This window comes from Glycine max, chromosome 13 (genome assembly GCF_000004515.6).
Source record: "Glycine max cultivar Williams 82 chromosome 13, Glycine_max_v4.0, whole genome shotgun sequence".
NCBI classification, from domain to species: domain Eukaryota; kingdom Viridiplantae; phylum Streptophyta; class Magnoliopsida; order Fabales; family Fabaceae; genus Glycine; species Glycine max.
In genome coordinates this window covers 18,487,417-18,506,796 of record NC_038249.2, presented here as the reverse complement: position 1 = coordinate 18,506,796, position 19,380 = coordinate 18,487,417, and the positions used below count along the sequence as shown (strand labels likewise).

Sequence of the window (19,380 nt, the reverse complement as noted above, 5' to 3'; positions counted from 1 at the left end):
GCATCTCGTGAATAAAGAAGATAAGATATTGAAAAAGGAAAAAAAAGGTGTAACATATTTTCCTATGAAAATTTCATCCATGGACCACCATATTTCCAATTTTATAAAAATTAATTGACTACTATCTAGCAGACCCGTCAGAGGTTCACATTTTATGTAACTGTACCTGATTTTAGATATCTAACAATCAAAAAAAATTTTGTGAACTTTTCCACGACGAGAAACTTTTGGAAGATAAGGAAATTAACAAAAGGGTATTTGAATTTGAATTGAACCTGGCTAGAAAACAAAAGAAAAAAAAAAGTGAGTGTGAGAGAGAGAGAATAAGGAGCCACCACCACATACCAAGGTGACTCCAAGCTTCAGCTAAGAGCCAACCTTTGCTTATTTAACCCCATAAGTAACCAAGTTGCCTCCCCTAGTTGGTTATTATTGTGTCTCCCTCCTTTTCTCTCCGATCCAAAACCGTTGCCAAATTGTAAACCACAAATTAAACCTAGCTAGCTACGTACGTACCTCACTATTATTTGCTTCCTTACTTGGTTTGGGTTCTTTGGCTATTGGGAGCACGATGCGCCACTTCGCACTTGCAAAAAATGCCCCTTATTATTATGTTTAAGTGCTCCTTCCCCAAACTTTAAAAATAGCTAGAATTTAGGATGGTATTATTCAGCCCGGTTGCCTCTTTTTTGAATTCTCTTTTGGACTTTTACCATTGGTTGTCCATTAGTGTTTAATTATATTGATGCATTCCATTCATTATGAGTAATGATTAACGTATGGTTTTGTAATTCTTTCATTTACTTTCCATTTCTTATATATATATATATATATAAAATTAACTTTATTTCATGAAATTTCACAAGTACTATTTTTTCTTCTTTATTAACAAAACACATATTCCACAAGTGTTTAATAATAAACAAATGTAATTGCATAAAATTATTAATCTATATATATTTATGACACTAACGATTAAATTTGTTTCATAAATTGTTAAAATATTACAAAGTTATTGAAATATCTAATGATAATGAGCTTTGTCTCACAAGTAATTAAAAATAAATGAATGTGTGTGTATGATTCTTAATCTTTATTCTTGTGCATGGCACTAATAATGGTTAAATGTCTCATAAGTAATTAACAATATCACAAAATTATTGAAATGTCTAATGCTCCCTCTATATTCTTAATTGATTGATGTTTTAACATGAGAAACAAAAATTCCATATCGATTGATGTTTTTAGTTTTCAATGAGATGTTAAAAATTTATTTCAACTTTACTTTTAATAAATATTGTTATCTTTAAAGACAAGAAAATAGGTAAATATAGTTTAGTAAAATTGTTCCCGTATTGTCTTGAAATGCTTCTTTTGTCTCATAATAATTGTCATATAAGAAAAAAAAATGTCTCAAAATTAGTCTTTTTTTTTCTTTCAATGTAACATTAATGATTTTTTTTCATTTATATCCTTTATAATATTAATAATATGAGTTATAAAAATAAAAAATAAATTAATAATAATGAAGTTAATTTTGTAAAATTATTATCTCTTTCATCTATTTATTGATTTTTTTAATTTGTGTAAAATAATCTAAGATAATAATTATAATGAGACAGATGGAGTACTTATTTTTTTTAATTTATGTGTAAAACCTTAGACACAATCTATTTTTAAATAATGGGAGTAATAGTTAACTTTGTTTCAAATGTAATTATGAGTACATGAATGTGTTATGTGACTGTGTATACAATTATCAACATGTAATTTGCACTAATGGTGAAATATATCTTAGAAGTAATTAATAATCCATCCAGTTTTAAATATATAAAAAAAATATTTTTATCTTAAATATAAGAAAATTTTAACTAACTTTACTTCATTTAACTTTACTTCCTTTTTATTCACTAATATCCGGTTCTAATCAATGAAAGATAAGTTGGGAAATATCTTAATTTTTAATTGAGATTGATGCAATTAAATGTGATTAATTAATTTTCTTAGTTAGTGTGAATCAATTTTTTTTATATATATTTGGCACTTGAGGGAGTAATGTTGATGGATTATTGCAATATTTAATGGTAATTAATTTTCTCTTACAAGTGTTTAAGAATAAATTAATGTAATTATATTCACTAATAGTTAAATGTGTCTTATAAGTGGTTATTTTTTTTGTTTCAAAATAAGTATCATCTTAAATTATTTTACACATATTAAGAAAAATTAGTAAATAAATGAAAAAGAATAATGATTTTATAAAATTAATCTTATTAAATAGATTAAAGAGAATAATACTTGTATTATATTAAAAAAAATAAAGTGACACTTATTAAGAGTATTAGTGGAAAAGAATTAATGTTACATTAAAAATTAACATAACATTTATTTTAGAATATTTTTTAAAATGCAATACTTAGTTATTTTAGTACGGATGGATGGAGCATTAATGTTATGAAATTATTAAAATGTCTAATAATAGTTAATTGTGCCCTAAAAGTAATAAACATGTGCTCCATATATAAATGCTGGGTGGACATTTTCAGCTAAACCATTACAAATTTTCATTACTTATTTAGATAATGCTGATTAATTATGGAAATCTTGTTGCGGTTTGACCCTAATTTCCTTACTTTTTTGCATTAAAAAAACTTAATGTAGGGATCAATCGGCCAGCCAACTCAAAACTAGTTGCCACGAGCACTTGGCTCTTAAATCTTAATTACACCCTCATTTGACTGCTATGCACTTACGATTCAAAATCAATGGATACAATCATCATTAATTGTTAAGAAAATAAAAAAAATGAAAAAATTCATTGAAAATGACGATAAAAAATACTTTGCCCTAAAAAAGGATGCTTATTAATTTGGTGCCATCAATCATCATTGCTCATTGTAGGGTAGGGTGTTCATAGGATGAGTTGGGACATTTATCTATATTCCTATCTTTTTTCAAATTTTGGCAAGCTTAATTTTGTAAACTCAAACACAAACACAAGTAGATTAAGACCTAATTATATCTTTAAAAAAAGATAGATTTATTCTGACTTGTTGGTCTAATATATTAATCTTAATATTAAATATAGTTGTAATACATTTTAAAATTTAAAAAGTATTCAAGTACAATTAAGGTTTATTTTATAATATATATTTTAAGTCAAGCATAAATTTTATATTTATCTTTAAAGACGATATATGATTTGATCATATCGCGTGATTCTTAGAGATAAAATGTAATTAGATTTTATTCCATTATTTTCAAGGATAATGGATTATGTCATTATAATGATAAAAAGATGTGCTTCTTGTGTTATAAGTCATGTCAATTGTCATGAGCCAAGTTGATTGACATTGAAATTGATGGATTATAAGAAGTCAATCTAAAGACGATCAAAGGATATACGACTCTATCTAGCTAAAAAATGGGAAAAATTGATTATTTATACAACAAGATTCACCCAAGACGATCAAATGATACAACATTAGATTACTCTTTATTAGTAAAATATTTATTTAATAAAAAACAAAACAATAATAATATAGATAGACAAATGTTAACTAGTACCTTAGGAATATTGGTTAAGTAGTTCTTCTTGGTGTCGTATATGCTAAAAGAAAAAAAAATCAACAGAAAGTGAAAGACATAATCTCCTACCCGGAGTAAGACAACCCTAAAAGATTTTACACCAGTGAATCATATGATTGACATCACACTTTAACCCAAAATCTTAAGCTTAGATTTATGAGTTTTTTTCTCACTTATATGATGCTCAACTTTTTTACTTTTATTCAATATAAGACTTCATCTCACACTTATATTCCAACAAACACTTCCATCAACATTAAGAATTACAATTCCTGCATTCCTTCTCTGCCTTGATACACAAGTCTAGGGGTCCCAGGGATCATAATTAAGTTGTTGATGACGAGTATCAAAAGCTTTAACAAAAGTGTTATCCTTGAGAGAGAAAAAACCCATGGTAATAATAAGGAGGCCTCATCAGTCCACTGTTAGACATTAGTTATGTAACTAACTAAAAACATTTTTATTAACATGCACAAAATTACACTAACCATCTTTTTTGGTTCTACTTTAATAATTTTCACTAAAATATTTTATTCTTTTTATTTTTTTAAGAAGTGTCCTTTGGAATACCGGTTAGCAAGACCATATAAACATAGTAGGAGGTTTAATGTTTGTTTGTTGTGCACGTGGGCAGAGATGGTTACAGAGGTAGATCCCATCTAGCCAATCAATGTCCTGATCACTTACGTGCATGTATTAATTAATTAATTACACTAGTAATTAACTTCATATTTCAGTTGTTGTAAAAAAAATATTCATATTTCAGCATCTACTTGCTACTTTTCGAGAAAACTGAAAATTAAAGATGTTTTTCTTTTTTAAGGAGTTTCTTGACAAAATCATATTCTTTCTAAAATTATTGAAGTTTAGGGTTAGTGAATACAGATTAAAGAATTTTTAACATGTGTAAATATTAACTCATTTAATTTAGACTTTTCTTACATAAATGTGATTTATTATTTTTTGAGGTATTTTTAAATAAATTGTAAATTTTCCATCAAAAGAGTTGTAAGTGCAAGCAAAGATGAATAATAATAATAATAATTTATAAAATATCAAAATTTAAAATAAAAAGGCTAAAACATCCGTTTGGAACAAATAGAGTATTATACGTATAAGAATTACTATTTAATAGCTGAAGGTAGTAAAATCACGTACATTCAGTGTTTGCATGGCCGACCAAACGATACAACCACGATAAAACCATTCTTTTATTTTATTTCTCCCTATTCTAAAGATGTAAAGTTGGTATATATACATGCATTATGGATACAAATTAAAATGTTTACAAGATCTACATTTCTTTTTATTTAATTTCATTAGTTTTTATTACGTACAGAAATAAATTTTTAACTTAATGTACATATATATTAGGTTATTTTTATTTATAAATTTTTAATCTTATATATGCAATATTTTTATTGATAAATGTTAATTACTAATTTGTTAATTTTTAACGATGGGAAGAATTGGAACTCACCACCACCCTCTCCCTTCAACTACCCATAGTATAATAAACACTAAACTAGATGAATATTTTACAGTTACGTATGACACATTAAATATTAAATAATATATAAAGCATAATGTAATTTTTTTTTTATATATTACACATGATATGTCGTCAACTATATCTTATCTGACTTTTATCTTGTACAATGTATTGAACAATTAATTCCCATTTGTGTTTAGAACGATAAAAAGAAAATTAGAATAAAAAATAATATTTGAATTAAAACATAGAAAGAAAGATAATTTAATATTTTTTAAAATTATTTTTTTTCTAATTTTTCTTTAGCAAAAACATTATTGTTATATTAACGTACATTGCAGTTTATGTGGCTATTAAAAAAAAGCGTTAAACTGTGTTCATCAAATTAATTTTAAATTAATAAATATAGTTAAAAACATATTCAAATTAATTTTAATAAAAAAATTATATTTTTTTGGATGAGTAAATTTTTAATTAAAACATATATGTGGAGAGAAATTAATTTTAATAACAAAACAAGTCTGGAGGAGTCACTTGGATAATGATATTTGTGTGATGTCAATTCAAATCCTGGGCAATCCTGAATGCATGTCCATAAGTCACGCACCACCTTGGCTGACAAATTGACAATCTCACTACCGGCCAGCTTCTCGCTGTTTATTTTCTTTCTTTCTTAGCATGCATTTGCATTCTGTTTTTACTTGTGGAAGGTTGTTAAACAAAAAATAAAACATTTTTGAAAACTCAATTTTGTAGATTATTCATATATATCGCTTAATGATATTTAAATTATTAATTAACAAGTGTGTTTATTCCATTTTTAGACTGGAGGGAGATTTTTAAACTCGGGCTGATTAATTGGAGAAGATTCAAATAATGAAAGATGTCTTGATGTTATAAAATCTTATCTTTCTAATTGTCAATTTTAGTTTTTAGACAACAACCAACGTACTCACTTATGTGTTGAGGTCTCAAGACACATTTAGAAAATGGACTGGTATTTAGTGATAAGTCAATTTAAGACCATGGGTATAAGATGTGTGTAAATTAGCCGAAAATATGGAGGAAACACAACCTTCTAGATAGTCTCAAGTAAAAAAGTTAAAGGGCCAATATATCCCCGATGCTCTTCAATCTTCAAATTAGCAACTCTTAAGTGAGTTCATACATGTCGTTCCATTTTAAAACAACTTGATAAATTTTCTATCAATAAGTTTTTTTTTTATATTTTATCTTTCACTTTTAAAAAATTCATAATTTTAGTCTCTATATTTTTTAATTGAGACAATTCATTCCTACTTTTAAAAAAATATGATTTTAATCCCTTTATTAATTCTAGACTTGTTGACTATGTGAATTTTTTTAAAATTGTAAACTTTTTAAAAGTGAAAAATTAAAAAATAGGAGAATTAAAAGAATATATTTAAAAAAATAGTGAGACAAAAATTACATTTTAACCTTTTTTAAAAAAAAATCAATTTTTTTAACTCACAAATCTTCCCTCTTTAACATCTCATATTTTCTCTCCCACTTGCACACACTCATGTTAAGCTATCCATTGGAGATTTTCTTAAACATTCAAAGTAAAATTAAAGATTTTTCTCTCAATTATATCTTTATTTAATATCACATTATATTCCATAAAAATATCACATTATTAATAGGAAGAGCCATCTAAATCAAAATATTAAATAAGAACATTTTAGTTTAAATATAATTACATCCATTAAGTATTTCTTATTCTATATGCATTAATTAACCTTAACATATCAATCGTTTTTGGACACTCAGGTTTTATAAACACCTAATTAATATATGTCATTTTTCAATTTTTTTTCTTTTCTTTTTTCACTATGTCAAATAACTTTTTGTTTAAAATTATTTTTGATATTGATATGAAAACACTTTTCCACTAATTTTTTAAAAAGATAAACTTATTGACTAGTGTTATAAAATCGAGACTTCATTAATTTTTTTTTTACTACAAATATTATAAAATTATTACAAACAATAAACATCTTCCTTTATTTATATTTTTTCCGAGTTTTTTCCTATAACTACACTTACTACTTTAACTAATATATATATATATATATATATATATATATATATATATATTATCAAATTTAACTTATTTATCTATCAAACTTCAAAGGAATCAAAATTTATTTTCCCCCGTGAACACAAGAAAAAACAAAAGAAAATATCGTACTACATAAAAAAATATTTCAGTGAAAAAAAAAGAAATAACGTTAGCAAGGAGAAGAACTGAACGAAGGGAGGACTAGACTTCCGTAAGTCACTTTTCTTCTCTCTCATGCTCTCGCCCCTCCCTCCCTCTATAAATACTCCCAACCTACTAGCTTAGAACACCAATTTCCTTTTCTCTTTCACCAGAAAGTGACACTGAGAGAAGAAGGAAAAACTAACCAACACCACAGCCCCTAATTTCCTTTTTCTCACAATGGCGGCTTCAGTCGACAACCGTCAATACGGCACCCACATAAACGCCGTCGTTCGCGCTTGCGGCCCAGACTTCAATACCCCTCTCCCGTCGGATTTCGATCTGGACTCATCCAGCGACGACGAAGACCAAAACGACGACGCTTCGTATCTCAAGGAGTTGATACAAAAAGCGAACGCGGAAACCGAGGCGTCGCTGTTGGACCCGCGAGACGAGGGAACCGCGGACCAGTGGATCCCGCGGAACGCCTCCATGGTGCGGCTCACAGGGAAGCACCCCTTCAACGCGGAGGCCCCACTCCCCCGCCTTATGCACCACGGCTTCATCACCCCATCGCCACTCCACTACGTCCGCAACCACGGTCCAGTTCCCAAGATCAAATGGGATGAATGGACCGTGGAAGTGACTGGGTTGGTCAAACGATCAACCCACTTCACCATGGAGAAACTTATGAGGGAATTCCCTCACCGCGAGTTTCCCGCCACACTAGTGTGTGCGGGAAATCGGCGCAAAGAGCATAACATGGTGAAGCAGAGCATCGGCTTCAACTGGGGTGCCGCCGGGGCCTCCACCTCCGTGTGGCGGGGGGTCCCGCTGCGTCATGTGCTCAAACGCTGTGGGATCCTCGCCCGTATGAAGGGCGCCATGTACGTGTCCTTCGAGGGCGCCGAGGATCTCCCCGGGGGTGGTGGGTCCAAGTATGGAACCAGCGTCAAGAGGGAGATGGCCATGGATCCGTCGCGTGACATCATTCTCGCGTTCATGCAAAACGGCGAGCCGTTGGCGCCGGATCATGGATTTCCCGTGCGCATGATTATTCCGGGGTTCATCGGTGGAAGAATGGTGAAATGGCTCAAACGCATTGTCGTTACTGAGCATGAGTGCGATAGTCATTATCATTATAAGGATAATAGAGTACTCCCTTCCCATGTTGATGCAGAACTTGCTAATGACGAAGGTATAATATGTCTTTCTTCGAACTCTTATGGTTTTTAATTTTGTTACTTCTTTTTGCCTAGGAATATTGCATGAGGTTGAAAATGAACAGTGGTACTTTTACAGTGAGATTTAGATAATTTCATGGACAGAAATTAATGACGTTTTTTTTGGTGTCTCCTTGTAGGTTGGTGGTACAAGCCAGAATACATCATCAACGAGTTGAATATAAACTCAGTGATAACTACGCCTTGTCACGAGGAGATCTTGCCCATCAACTCATGGACTACACAGAGGCCTTACGTAATCAGAGGCTATGCATATTCCGGTGAGTTTTGGTGTTTTTCGTTCCTTTTCCTGAAAGGAACAAGTACATCAATATTATTAGCACTACTTAATTAACTACATAAGGGAACTAATTAATGGAGTGAATTATCCTCCACAAATTTTTCAGGATAATAACATAAAGCATTTTTGTAGCATTAAATAAATAAAATTTATTAAAGTCTATCAGGCAAAAAAATTAACAGAGAATTGGTTGTACAAGTATTAACCAAATAAAAAGATAATTACAAGTGTGAAAGATTAGAATAATGTCTTGTCTCTCTTTCAAGTGGCTGGCGCCGAATAAAACCCCAATTTTGGATTGGTAATGGAGTTGTGGCTGTATCATGCAACTGGTAGACAATGACTTGAAGAATGAAAACTATGTTATATACTTATATGTTTGGATGCAAATTAAAGTTAGAGTGTCTCGTTGTACGTGCAGGTGGTGGAAGGAAAGTGACACGTGTGGAGGTAACACTTGATGGTGGAGAAACATGGCACGTGTGCACATTGGACCATACTGAGAAACCTAACAAATATGGCAAGTATTGGTGCTGGTGCTTCTGGTCTTTGGAGGTGGAGGTGCTTGACCTACTTGGGGCCAAGGAGATTGCGGTTCGAGCTTGGGATGAAGGTCTCAACACTCAGCCTGAACACCTCATTTGGAATGTTATGGTACGAATACTTTTTTAAGAAATTTGTTCTTTTTTTTATCAATAAAAATTAAATTTAATACCAGAGAATTTATTATTTTCACATATCGTACTCATCAATTAAGATAGATCATCTTGATCTAAGAAACTCCGCTTTACAAATTTTATTAAAATTTTATGACGGCTTCACTTGACGTCAACACCTGTCATTTTCGCGGCCTCCTTGAGTGGAGAAATGATCAACCTTTTCTTTAATAATATATTCTAAACGCCAAACTTATTAATTACCTGAATTTCGTTATACATAATAATATAAATTTGATCTGATATACATTTATATAATATGTTTTTTTTATGAATTTATATAGTGATGATAGTAAAAAAGCGAATTTATATAGAGACTAGAGAGTATATTCATACAATATTTAATATAATAAATAGAAGAGATTAAAAGAAAAGAGAGAAAATATAGCATAAAGATAAATGATTTGATGAAGAAATTAAATAAAGATTTATATAAATTGTTATCTAATTTTATTGTATGAATATGGCATCTCATTTATCTATAATACTCTGAAAACTATATAAGATTTTTTTGGTTTAGTGGCTGTGACTTTTATAAAAATAATGAAACAAGAAAAGTTTCATCATTTAAAACAAATTAGTCACCATGTCTCAACAAAGACTTAACTATATATTTTGACGCAATCCAGTGATGGAGAAAACGGCCCACTAAAGAAATATCATTAATTTTGTGATTTTTTGGCTTACTTTGATTGAACTGACTTACTGAAAGACACAGTTGAAAACAATTCTTTTCACTTGAAGAAAAGCCGAATACTGATATGTAAATAAACCTTCCTTTATATTTTGATTTTCATAACCACCTTGCATCCTCTTTATTTGTTGAATTTCATTTAATATGTTTTTAATAGTGTAAAGTCTAATGAACCCTTTTGTGTTATCTTTTTGGAATGCAATAATGTGTAGGGCATGATGAATAACTGCTGGTTCAGAGTGAAAACAAATGTGTGCAAGCCCCACAAGGGTGAGATTGGCATAGTGTTTGAGCATCCAACCCAACCAGGCAACCAACCCGGTGGCTGGATGGCAAAGGAAAAACATTTGGAAAAATCACAAAAGCCAAAACCAACCCTAAAAAAGAGTGTCTCCACACCATTCATGAACACTTCCTCAAAAATGTTCTCCATCTCCGAAGTGAAAAAACATTCCAACCCTGACTCTGCTTGGATCATTGTCCACGGTCACGTCTATGATTGCACCCGCTTCCTCAAAGATCACCCCGGTGGTACTGACAGCATCCTCATCAATGCTGGCACCGACTGCACCGAAGAGTTTGACGCCATCCATTCTGACAAAGCAAAAAAATTGCTTGAAGATTACCGAATCGGGGAGCTCATCACCACTGGTAATATACATTGGTTGCATCTTTCTTTAACTTTCAGTGCATGCATTACTTATAAGTTTAATTTATAGGTATTGACGACTGTGAAATAGTAATAAATAAGTAGAAGATATTTTTTAAGACAACTTTACAAAAGTTAATGAAATATTAATAATTGATCAAAGATATTTTATTTTGTCATCCAATAACAAATGGTTATATATTGTATTTTTTTTTTTACTTTTACAATAATTTCCTACAAAAAATCTACCTTGGTACATTTAGATATAGAAAATAAATTCATTTTATTTTGTTAAGAATTTAATTTATTTAGTTATTTAATATTTTATATGGTTTGCTAATTTTGCATGAACAGGCTACACCTCAGACTCATCGCCCAACAACTCCGTGCATGGCAATTCCGAATTCACTCATTTGGCCCCTATTAAGGAAACTACAACACCACCATCACGTAGTGTGGCTCTCAACCCACGCGAGAAAATCCCATGCAAGCTCGTGTCAAAGACCTCCATTTCTCATGACGCGAGGCTATTCCGTTTTGCATTACCCTCAGAGGACCAACTCTTGGGATTATCCGTGGGGAAACACATTTTCTTGTGTGCCACCATCGACGGCAAGCTATGCATGCGAGCCTACACTCCAACAAGTAGTGTGGATGAAGTGGGTTTCTTTGATCTACTCATCAAGGTGTACTTCAAAGGTGTGCATCCCAAGTTTCCAAATGGAGGACTCATGTCTCAACATTTGGACTCTCTACCCATTGGATCCATGTTGGACGTGAAGGGCCCATTAGGTCACATAGAATACACCGGAAGAGGCAACTTCATGGTTCATGGAAAACCAAGATTCGCCAAGAGGTTGGCCATGTTGGCTGGTGGAACTGGGATCACGCCCATTTACCAAGTGGCGCAAGCGATTTTGAAGGACCCAGAGGACCACACCGAAATGCATGTAGTGTATGCGAATCGCACAGAGGATGATATATTACTGAGGGAGGAGTTGGATGAGTGGGCGAAGATACATAATGACCGGTTCAAGCTATGGTACGTGGTGGAAATCGCAAAGGAAGGGTGGAAATACAGTGTAGGGTTCATCACAGAGAGTATCACGAGGGAGCACCTTCCAAAAGCGTCGAGGGATTCCTTGGCTTTGACATGTGGGCCACCACCCATGATTCAGTTTGCAGTGCAGCCTAATTTGGAGAAAATGGGATATGATATCAAGAACGATTTGCTTGTGTTTTAGGGCATGGAGAAGTAGCTAGATTGCTAGATTGTGTTGTGTATTGTATTTGTTTGTGTATCGGGTGTTATTGGAGTATTAATGTTTGTTTCATTCTTTATAAGGGTAAAAAAAGAAGTGAAAAATTGTATATGAACCGAGATTGTTGGGAAGTAACTCTTCATCCCTTCTCACGCTTTAATGTAGACAGGTACGTCAAGATTTTTTTACTACTTTAGTGTAAATAAATTAATGTTATATATGCCTATCTACTCTCTTCAATTCAGCATCTATTTTATTTCATATTTTTTTTTTCCTTTCTACTTTTATGCAATTGTAAGCATATTGTAAATATTTATTTTATACAAATAATTTCTCTTAATTTTTTTATTCTTTAAGGATTGATTTGCAATGAAAGGTATGCATGTGTATATTGGTGGTCACATATGTTAATTTTACGTGAAAACATTATCAAATTATGATAAATAATCTTTCACATAATTGAGGGTTTTTTTTAATTAGCAAAAGGATAAATATTTTAATAACCAAACAGGTACCTGAAGTAGCCTGCCAAATACACAAGAGTTGTATAAGATACCAAGTTGCAGTATAGAAAAATTCATTAAGGAACCCTTTTCCTACATAACTCAGTTCTATAACAGAAAAATAACCCTGGCTATTTAACTACCCTCCACATGTAAAAAATGAGATCATGGACTTTTGGCACTGTTTATAAATGATAATAACGAGTTAAAAGAAATTTGGCACTGTTTATATTTCCACAAAAATAATGAAACTTGAAAAACCCATGGAATAGGTGACTAATAATGTGAAATAACATTTCTTTTACTGAAATATGTTCCATATAATATTACAAAGTTGCTATTATTTGTTTTATATCCGTAAAAATTAAACATGATATTAAAACTTTATAATACTTACATATTCTTTTCAATCAACCGAACTCCTTAATTGCTATTAATTTATTTAAGTAATGCTAATGAAGATCCATGTATTAAGTTCATATTATCTTAAACATAGCATTTCTTCTTCAATGTTTTCTATTTTTATTTTTAACAGGTGTTTTTAAGACTTTTTTAAGCATCAAGTAATTTATTATTAACAGAAAACTCTAGAGAGGAGAGAATGGGGATTATTATGTTAAAAGTAACCTGTTTAGTTACTAATTTCTTAGTTGGGACCATAACAGTACGATATTCAGGTTCACTGCACGACACTGTGAAGCAGCGAACCGATCGAACGAGGATGCATGGCATGGCCTTACCCTTCACATTAGGGTTAGGTCAAGAAAACTATTAATGTGTTGTTTGGTGCACGGAAAGGTCACCCTACTATTTTATATGATCCAGCTTCTGCGCACACTCGTGCGTCCTTTCTCACTCAAGCACTTTTGTCCTATTAAGGAATCTTGCTAGCTCCAATATCATTATCATTCACAGGTAGATGTATTGAAATAAAATATTAATAATTTCCATTGCTTTTTCAAGAAAAGAATCTGGGAACGTACGTGTTTTTTTGGGTTATTTATTGTTACGAAATTTTTATGAGTTTGAGTGATGATTAGTTTTATTGAAAAATTTAATTAATTAATTTTAAAGTTTAAGTGTGTTTGGTTTAAAAGATGAAATTAGAAAAGAAAAAAAATAAAATATTTTTTTAAGTTAAAGTAAAATATAAAATATGTGTGGGCCCTATAATAAATAATAAAATTTTCTTCTAATATTATTTCTCTCTTTAAAACAAATACATATTTAGTGAAATTCTGGGTCTTAATCATATTTTTTATGTATAAAACTTGAATCTAAGATTTTAGATAAATAAAAACCAGATTTAATACCGCACAAATTAATGATTAATTGGTTTAGTACTTATGATTGTGTGGAGATGAACTGTCTATATATATATTAATCAAATTAATTTACCCTTTTCTTCTTTTCTTAGAACGTTGATATTGATTGTCGATCGTTTCAAGTATTATACTTTACTTTTCTTTTCTTTAGGAGTAGTTCTCTCTTTGACTGGATCGGTTGCTGTTGCTTTTCTTTAATTTAATTAATTATACAAATACACTTTAACAACCGGGTGTGGAGCAGTTAATCATGTTAATTCAATTCAACATAGATTAAAGATAACTAAGGAAAGGTTCCGCGAATCCAGATATATAAGTTCTGTATTTTGTCTGTAAAATTAAATGTCAATATACTCTCATATATAGTTAAAATAAAGAAAGAAAAAAATTATATACAAAAAATATTTTTTTACAAAATCATCCAATCATAATTTATTATATATGATAAGGTTGTTGACCTTTAAAAATAATTTTAAAATAATTTAAATGATAATTTATTATTAGATAATAGTGTAAAAAAAATTATACCTTCATTACATAGATATTTAACTCTAAGCTAAATTAAAGTTACTACAGAAAGAATGAATATTAATAATTTATATGATGAAACAGAATGTGATGAGAGAAGTCATTTTAAACTCAATCTGTATTGTTTTATTATAAAATAAAATGTTCACGTTAATCATTTAAGTTAATGCGGATCCACGCTGAGGCATAGTGTGGCTATAGTCACATCAGAATTTTTAAGTTTTTTTTTTGTTTTAAAATGACGTCGTTTTGATTAATAGGTTTTTTTAAAATAAAACTTCCTTCTCTCTCTTGTTCATTGATGTTGTGTTGCACGGCTGCACCTGACCTAGGGTTCCTTCTCTCTCGTTCACGGTGAACTGTGCGGTTGCACCTCTTCTTCCATTGCGTTGTGCGCTGCCGCCGCCGCTGCCCCTCTCGGCCTCTCCGCCTCTTCCCTTCCACCGTTCCACGGCTTTGTTGAGGCAAGGTTTCCATGAAATAGCTTAGATTATTAACAGCCTTGATTATGAATTGTTGGAAACAAATCCAGGAATTAGGCCTCCAAAAATAGCTTAGATTATTAACAGCCTTGCTCCTACTGATCATCATATGCCTTCCTTTTTCTTAGAAATATTGAGTTATTAACAAAGAGTGTAACAAGGTTTATCTTTAGTGCATTTCTTATCATACTGAACCTAGCATAAATAACCAGCCTGGGTAAACTTTATATACATTATGATGTATTGCAACATTACCTGGACCTGTTTTCTGATGTGCGATGATTAATAAAATCCAATATTACCTTAGGCTTAATACAATTTTCCTGATCTACTTTCATGTTTAAATTGACTTTTTATTTTCTGTTATAAAAGCTTAGAGCTCTTATTTCAATATTTTGATAGTTTTCTTGGGTGCATTGAAAATAATGCTCCAAAACTCCTTTCTATTACTATTACATTTCACATTGCACATCTTGTAATTTATAAAGAGCATGCGAATAAAGTTGAGTTCAGAGCATTTAGAACATTTAAATCTTTTGAACTTTTATTTTTGTAATAATGCAATTAGTAAAGGATAAACCTCTTAATTTATATATCATACCTTTTTTTTATGTTGATGTTAACTGATGGCATGCCTTGTTGGACTCCTTTCTTGTTTAACTCTTGAGATAATAGCATCACAACTATTGACATAATATTAATTGTAGGCATACTTAGTTATTTCTATCAATCTCAGATAACAGACACGTAGCAGCTGACACCAAAATTGCTATTGTAGTATAGTTGATAGTGCATAACAATATGACTACTATTTTCAAAAATTTTATACAGTTTATATAATTCATACTAACTATATATAAAAATTCTCAAATTAAAAATAATAAAAATAAAAATATTATCTTGTTCATAATTAACAATAAAAAGTTATAGGTCTTAGCTCTTAAAACAAACATACTAGCAAAATTGTTACAACGGATGCCATGACTAACCAAAGAGTGAGAGAGAGAGAGAACAAAGGAGTAAAGAGTGTTCAATTTAATCCATTCCCTTATTTATGCTTTCATGAAGGAATTGGAAAATCTAGTTGTTGAGATAGGCATTTTAACAATAAGAAAATTGCTTTTGCTCTGTGCATTTTGTTTCTTTTTCCTTCCTCTTTCAGGGACTTGGTCCTTTTCCTTTTTCACCAGATAAACCTCAAAATTCAACTTCTTGTAATGAATTATTAATGCATAGCTAAAGATAACAGTGGCTTTGAGTTAGATAATTAACTAATTTTAGTGGTTTCATTGTCTCTTTATAGGATGAAGAAATTTTTTCATGTGCTTTCTAGAGACAAATCTACTTCTTCGGTAAATCTAGAAGCATCAGAAACTCAACATCCAAGTGAGAGTATTAAAGTTGTTGATTATGAATTGTTGGAAATAAATCCAGGAATTAGGCCTCCAATTTCAAGCTATCACCCTGACATCCAAAATGAGATAAGGAAAGCTTATTTAAAAATAGGTTGTCATCAACCTCCTCATAATTTCGTTTACCCTTGGTCTCTTAAAGGTAATCAAAGACGTAGATTTGGCAAAAATTGGTTTGATTTGTATGACTGGATTGATTATAGTGAATCTAAGGACCTAGCATTTTGCTTGCCATGTTGTTTTATTTAAGAATGTCTCTAAATACGGGGGAGATCACTTTGTGATCGAGGGGTTTAGTGATTGGAAGAATTCTCAAAGATTGGCTAATCATGCTACTTCTTCCAATAGTCATGTTGATTGTGTGCATATGAGTTATGCTCTCATGAACCCAAACCAAAGTATTAAGGTTGCATTTGTTAATCAAACTAAACAAATGAATTCCGAATATCGTGTTCGTGTAAACACATCTCTTATAGCTACTAAGTTTCTTTTGAGGTGTGGCATGCCATTTAGAGGGAGTGACGAGTCCTTTAACTCTTTATTTAAGGGGCCATTTATTGAGTTGGTGGACACTTTAAAGGAAATTAACCCAGAGATAGCTAATGTAATTGATTGTGCTTCGGGCAATAACTTTATGACTGCTCCTACGATTCAAAAGGATCTTGCTGTTGCTAGTGCATGTGAAATAACTCAACAAATTGTATGTGATATTGCGAATGATGTATTTTGTGTTTTGATTGATGAATCTAGTGATGTTGCTGGTAAAGAACAAATGGTTGTTGTTATTCGCTATGTTAATAGTGAAGGTTAGGTAAAAGAAAGGTTTCTTAGGATTGTTAGTGTTAAAGAAACAAGTGTTAAGTCACTTAAGGAGGCACTTGAGAAGTTGTTGTCTATTAATGGCTTGAGTTTATCTAGCATAAGGGGGCAAGGATATGATGGAGCTAGCAATATACGAGGTAAGTTTTGTGGTTTGAGAACTTTAATTCAAAATGAAAATCCATCTGCTTATTATGTGCATTGTTTTGCCCATCAACTTCAATTGGCACTTGTTGCATGTGCTAAGACTCACAAAGATGTTAGTGGTCTTTTCGGTAAGGTCAATATGCTTGTTAATTTCATACGGTCTTCTAATAAGAGACAAGAATTGCTTCGGGACAAACAAGTATCTCAATTTGCTAAATTGATTGAAGAGGGTCAGATAGAGACTGGTAATGGATTAAATCAAGAATCGTCTATTGCTAGAGCGGGTGACACTCGTTGGGGTTCCCACTTTAGGACTCTCACTAGTTTGATGACTATATATGGTGCCATTATTGAGGTACTTGAAGAAGTCGGGAAAGATACGTCATTTAAAAAATATGGTGAAACTATGCTTTTGCTAGATGTGCTTGAGTCCTTTGATTTTATTTTCATGTTATACATGATGGTTGAGATTTTAAGATTTATAAATGATTTAAGTGTAGCGCTACAAAAGTGTGATCAAAATATTTTGAATGCTTTATCACTTGTCAAAGCCACCAAAGAAGAATTACAAGAAATGAGGAATGATGGATGGGAAGAACTTATATCTAAGGTTATGGAAATTTGCAATAAGCATGATATTGATATGCCTGATTTGGATGCACTGTATGTGCAAGGGAAGAAACCTAGACGACATGCTACCACTTCTAGTGTTTCTAATTTGCATCATTATAAGCATGATTATTTATTTAGTGTTTTAGATTTGCAGTTGCATGAGCTCAATGCTAGGTTTGATGAAGAGAATACTGAACTTTTACAATGTGTTTCATGTTTGAGTCCCTCATCATCATTTGAAGCTTTTGATGTGAAAAAATTGTTGATGATGGTTGAACTTTATCCAAATGATTTTGTAGATGTGCCGGAAGTGGTGGTGCGACATCAGCTTCAGAATTATGTTAGAAATGTTCGATGTGATCCAAAATTTGCAAAGTTAAAAGGATTTTCAGATCTTTGTGCAAAACTTGTGGAAACAAAAAAGTGCAACACATTTGATATAGTTTATAGGCTTCTGAAGTTGGCTTTAGTCTTATCGGTAGCAACTGCAAGCGTGGAACGTGTTTTTTCAGCTATGAAGTTTGTGAAGAGTCAACTATGTAACAAAATGGGTGATCAATAGTTAAATGATCATCTTGTAACTTTTATAGAAAGAGATGTTCTTGGAAAAATCAACAATGATGTTATTTTAGTTTATTTTCAAAAAATGGGTAGTAGACGATTTTCATTGTAAATACATTTCATTAAACAACATTATTTTTTATTTTCAATATATTTTAGTCTATAATTTCTTTTATATTTTAGTCACATTGATATTTATTATCTGCATCCGTCCCTGAAGTTAATAGTTTTTTTTTAAAGAAAAGTTAATTGTTAATACATGATAAATCATAACTTATTTTTTAATTAACTAGACGTGTAAAATAAATAAAAAATTCCTGCATATATCATTGAATTTGTTGACTAGTTTTAATTAATGAATGGAAAAATTGATCTATAACGTCAGGATATCTAACTAAATTTATATGCAAGCTATAGCCATCTCATTAATATCAAGCAAATAATATTAATAAAAACCACACAATTTGGAAATGATCTCCAAGGACGTTGGGAGGAAATAGTCAAATCTTTACGCAGCAAGCTCGTACTTTTGTCGTTTTTATTCATTTTAAAACATTGAAATCATATTAATTGATTAATTGTTGTGCCAATCAATGACGAAAGCAGATCACTAAATAAAATAGAAGCACTAACTTAAAAGCATATATATTGTGTCAAAGGCAGCTACTTTAAACTTTTATGCGAAAGAAACCAAGAAAATGTTCAGTTGATTCATTGTGAATTATATAATGAATCCTTCGGTAATCATATTGTTAATTATTATAATTATTTATGGTTGAGTATATAAGTTAAATTTCTCACATTGTTTTCTATCTTTTTTTTCTCATTTTCTTACTTTTTCC

General features: G+C 31.1%; 1 protein-coding gene and 1 pseudogene across 1 annotated transcript; both read left to right on the top strand.

Annotated features, from left to right (window-relative positions):
• Nucleotides 1-7,453: 7,453 nt before the first annotated feature.
• LOC100813471 (putative nitrate reductase 1) lies at nucleotides 7,454-12,373 on the top strand. Its single transcript, NM_001358540.1, has 5 exons — nucleotides 7,454-8,502; nucleotides 8,668-8,808; nucleotides 9,250-9,482; nucleotides 10,451-10,889; nucleotides 11,242-12,373. Exons 1-5 carry the CDS (start codon nucleotides 7,545-7,547, stop codon nucleotides 12,129-12,131), a joined length of 2,661 nt encoding a protein of 886 aa, NP_001345469.1. The 5' UTR covers nucleotides 7,454-7,544; the 3' UTR covers nucleotides 12,132-12,373.
• Nucleotides 12,374-14,757: 2,384 nt separating this feature from the next.
• LOC100808295 (zinc finger MYM-type protein 1-like) lies at nucleotides 14,758-18,650 on the top strand (annotated as a pseudogene).
• Nucleotides 18,651-19,380: the final 730 nt, after the last annotated feature.

Excerpts from the sequence above, each read along its gene's own strand:
- LOC100813471 (NM_001358540.1), top strand. The coding sequence starts at position 7,545 with ATGGCGGCTTCAGTCGACAACCGTCAATACGGCACCCACATAAACGCC. Across the intron at positions 8,503-8,667 it reads AGAACTTGCTAATGACGAAG|GTTGGTGGTACAAGCCAGAA; the intron begins GTATAATATGTC and ends GTCTCCTTGTAG. Across the intron at positions 8,809-9,249 it reads CAGAGGCTATGCATATTCCG|GTGGTGGAAGGAAAGTGACA; the intron begins GTGAGTTTTGGT and ends TTGTACGTGCAG.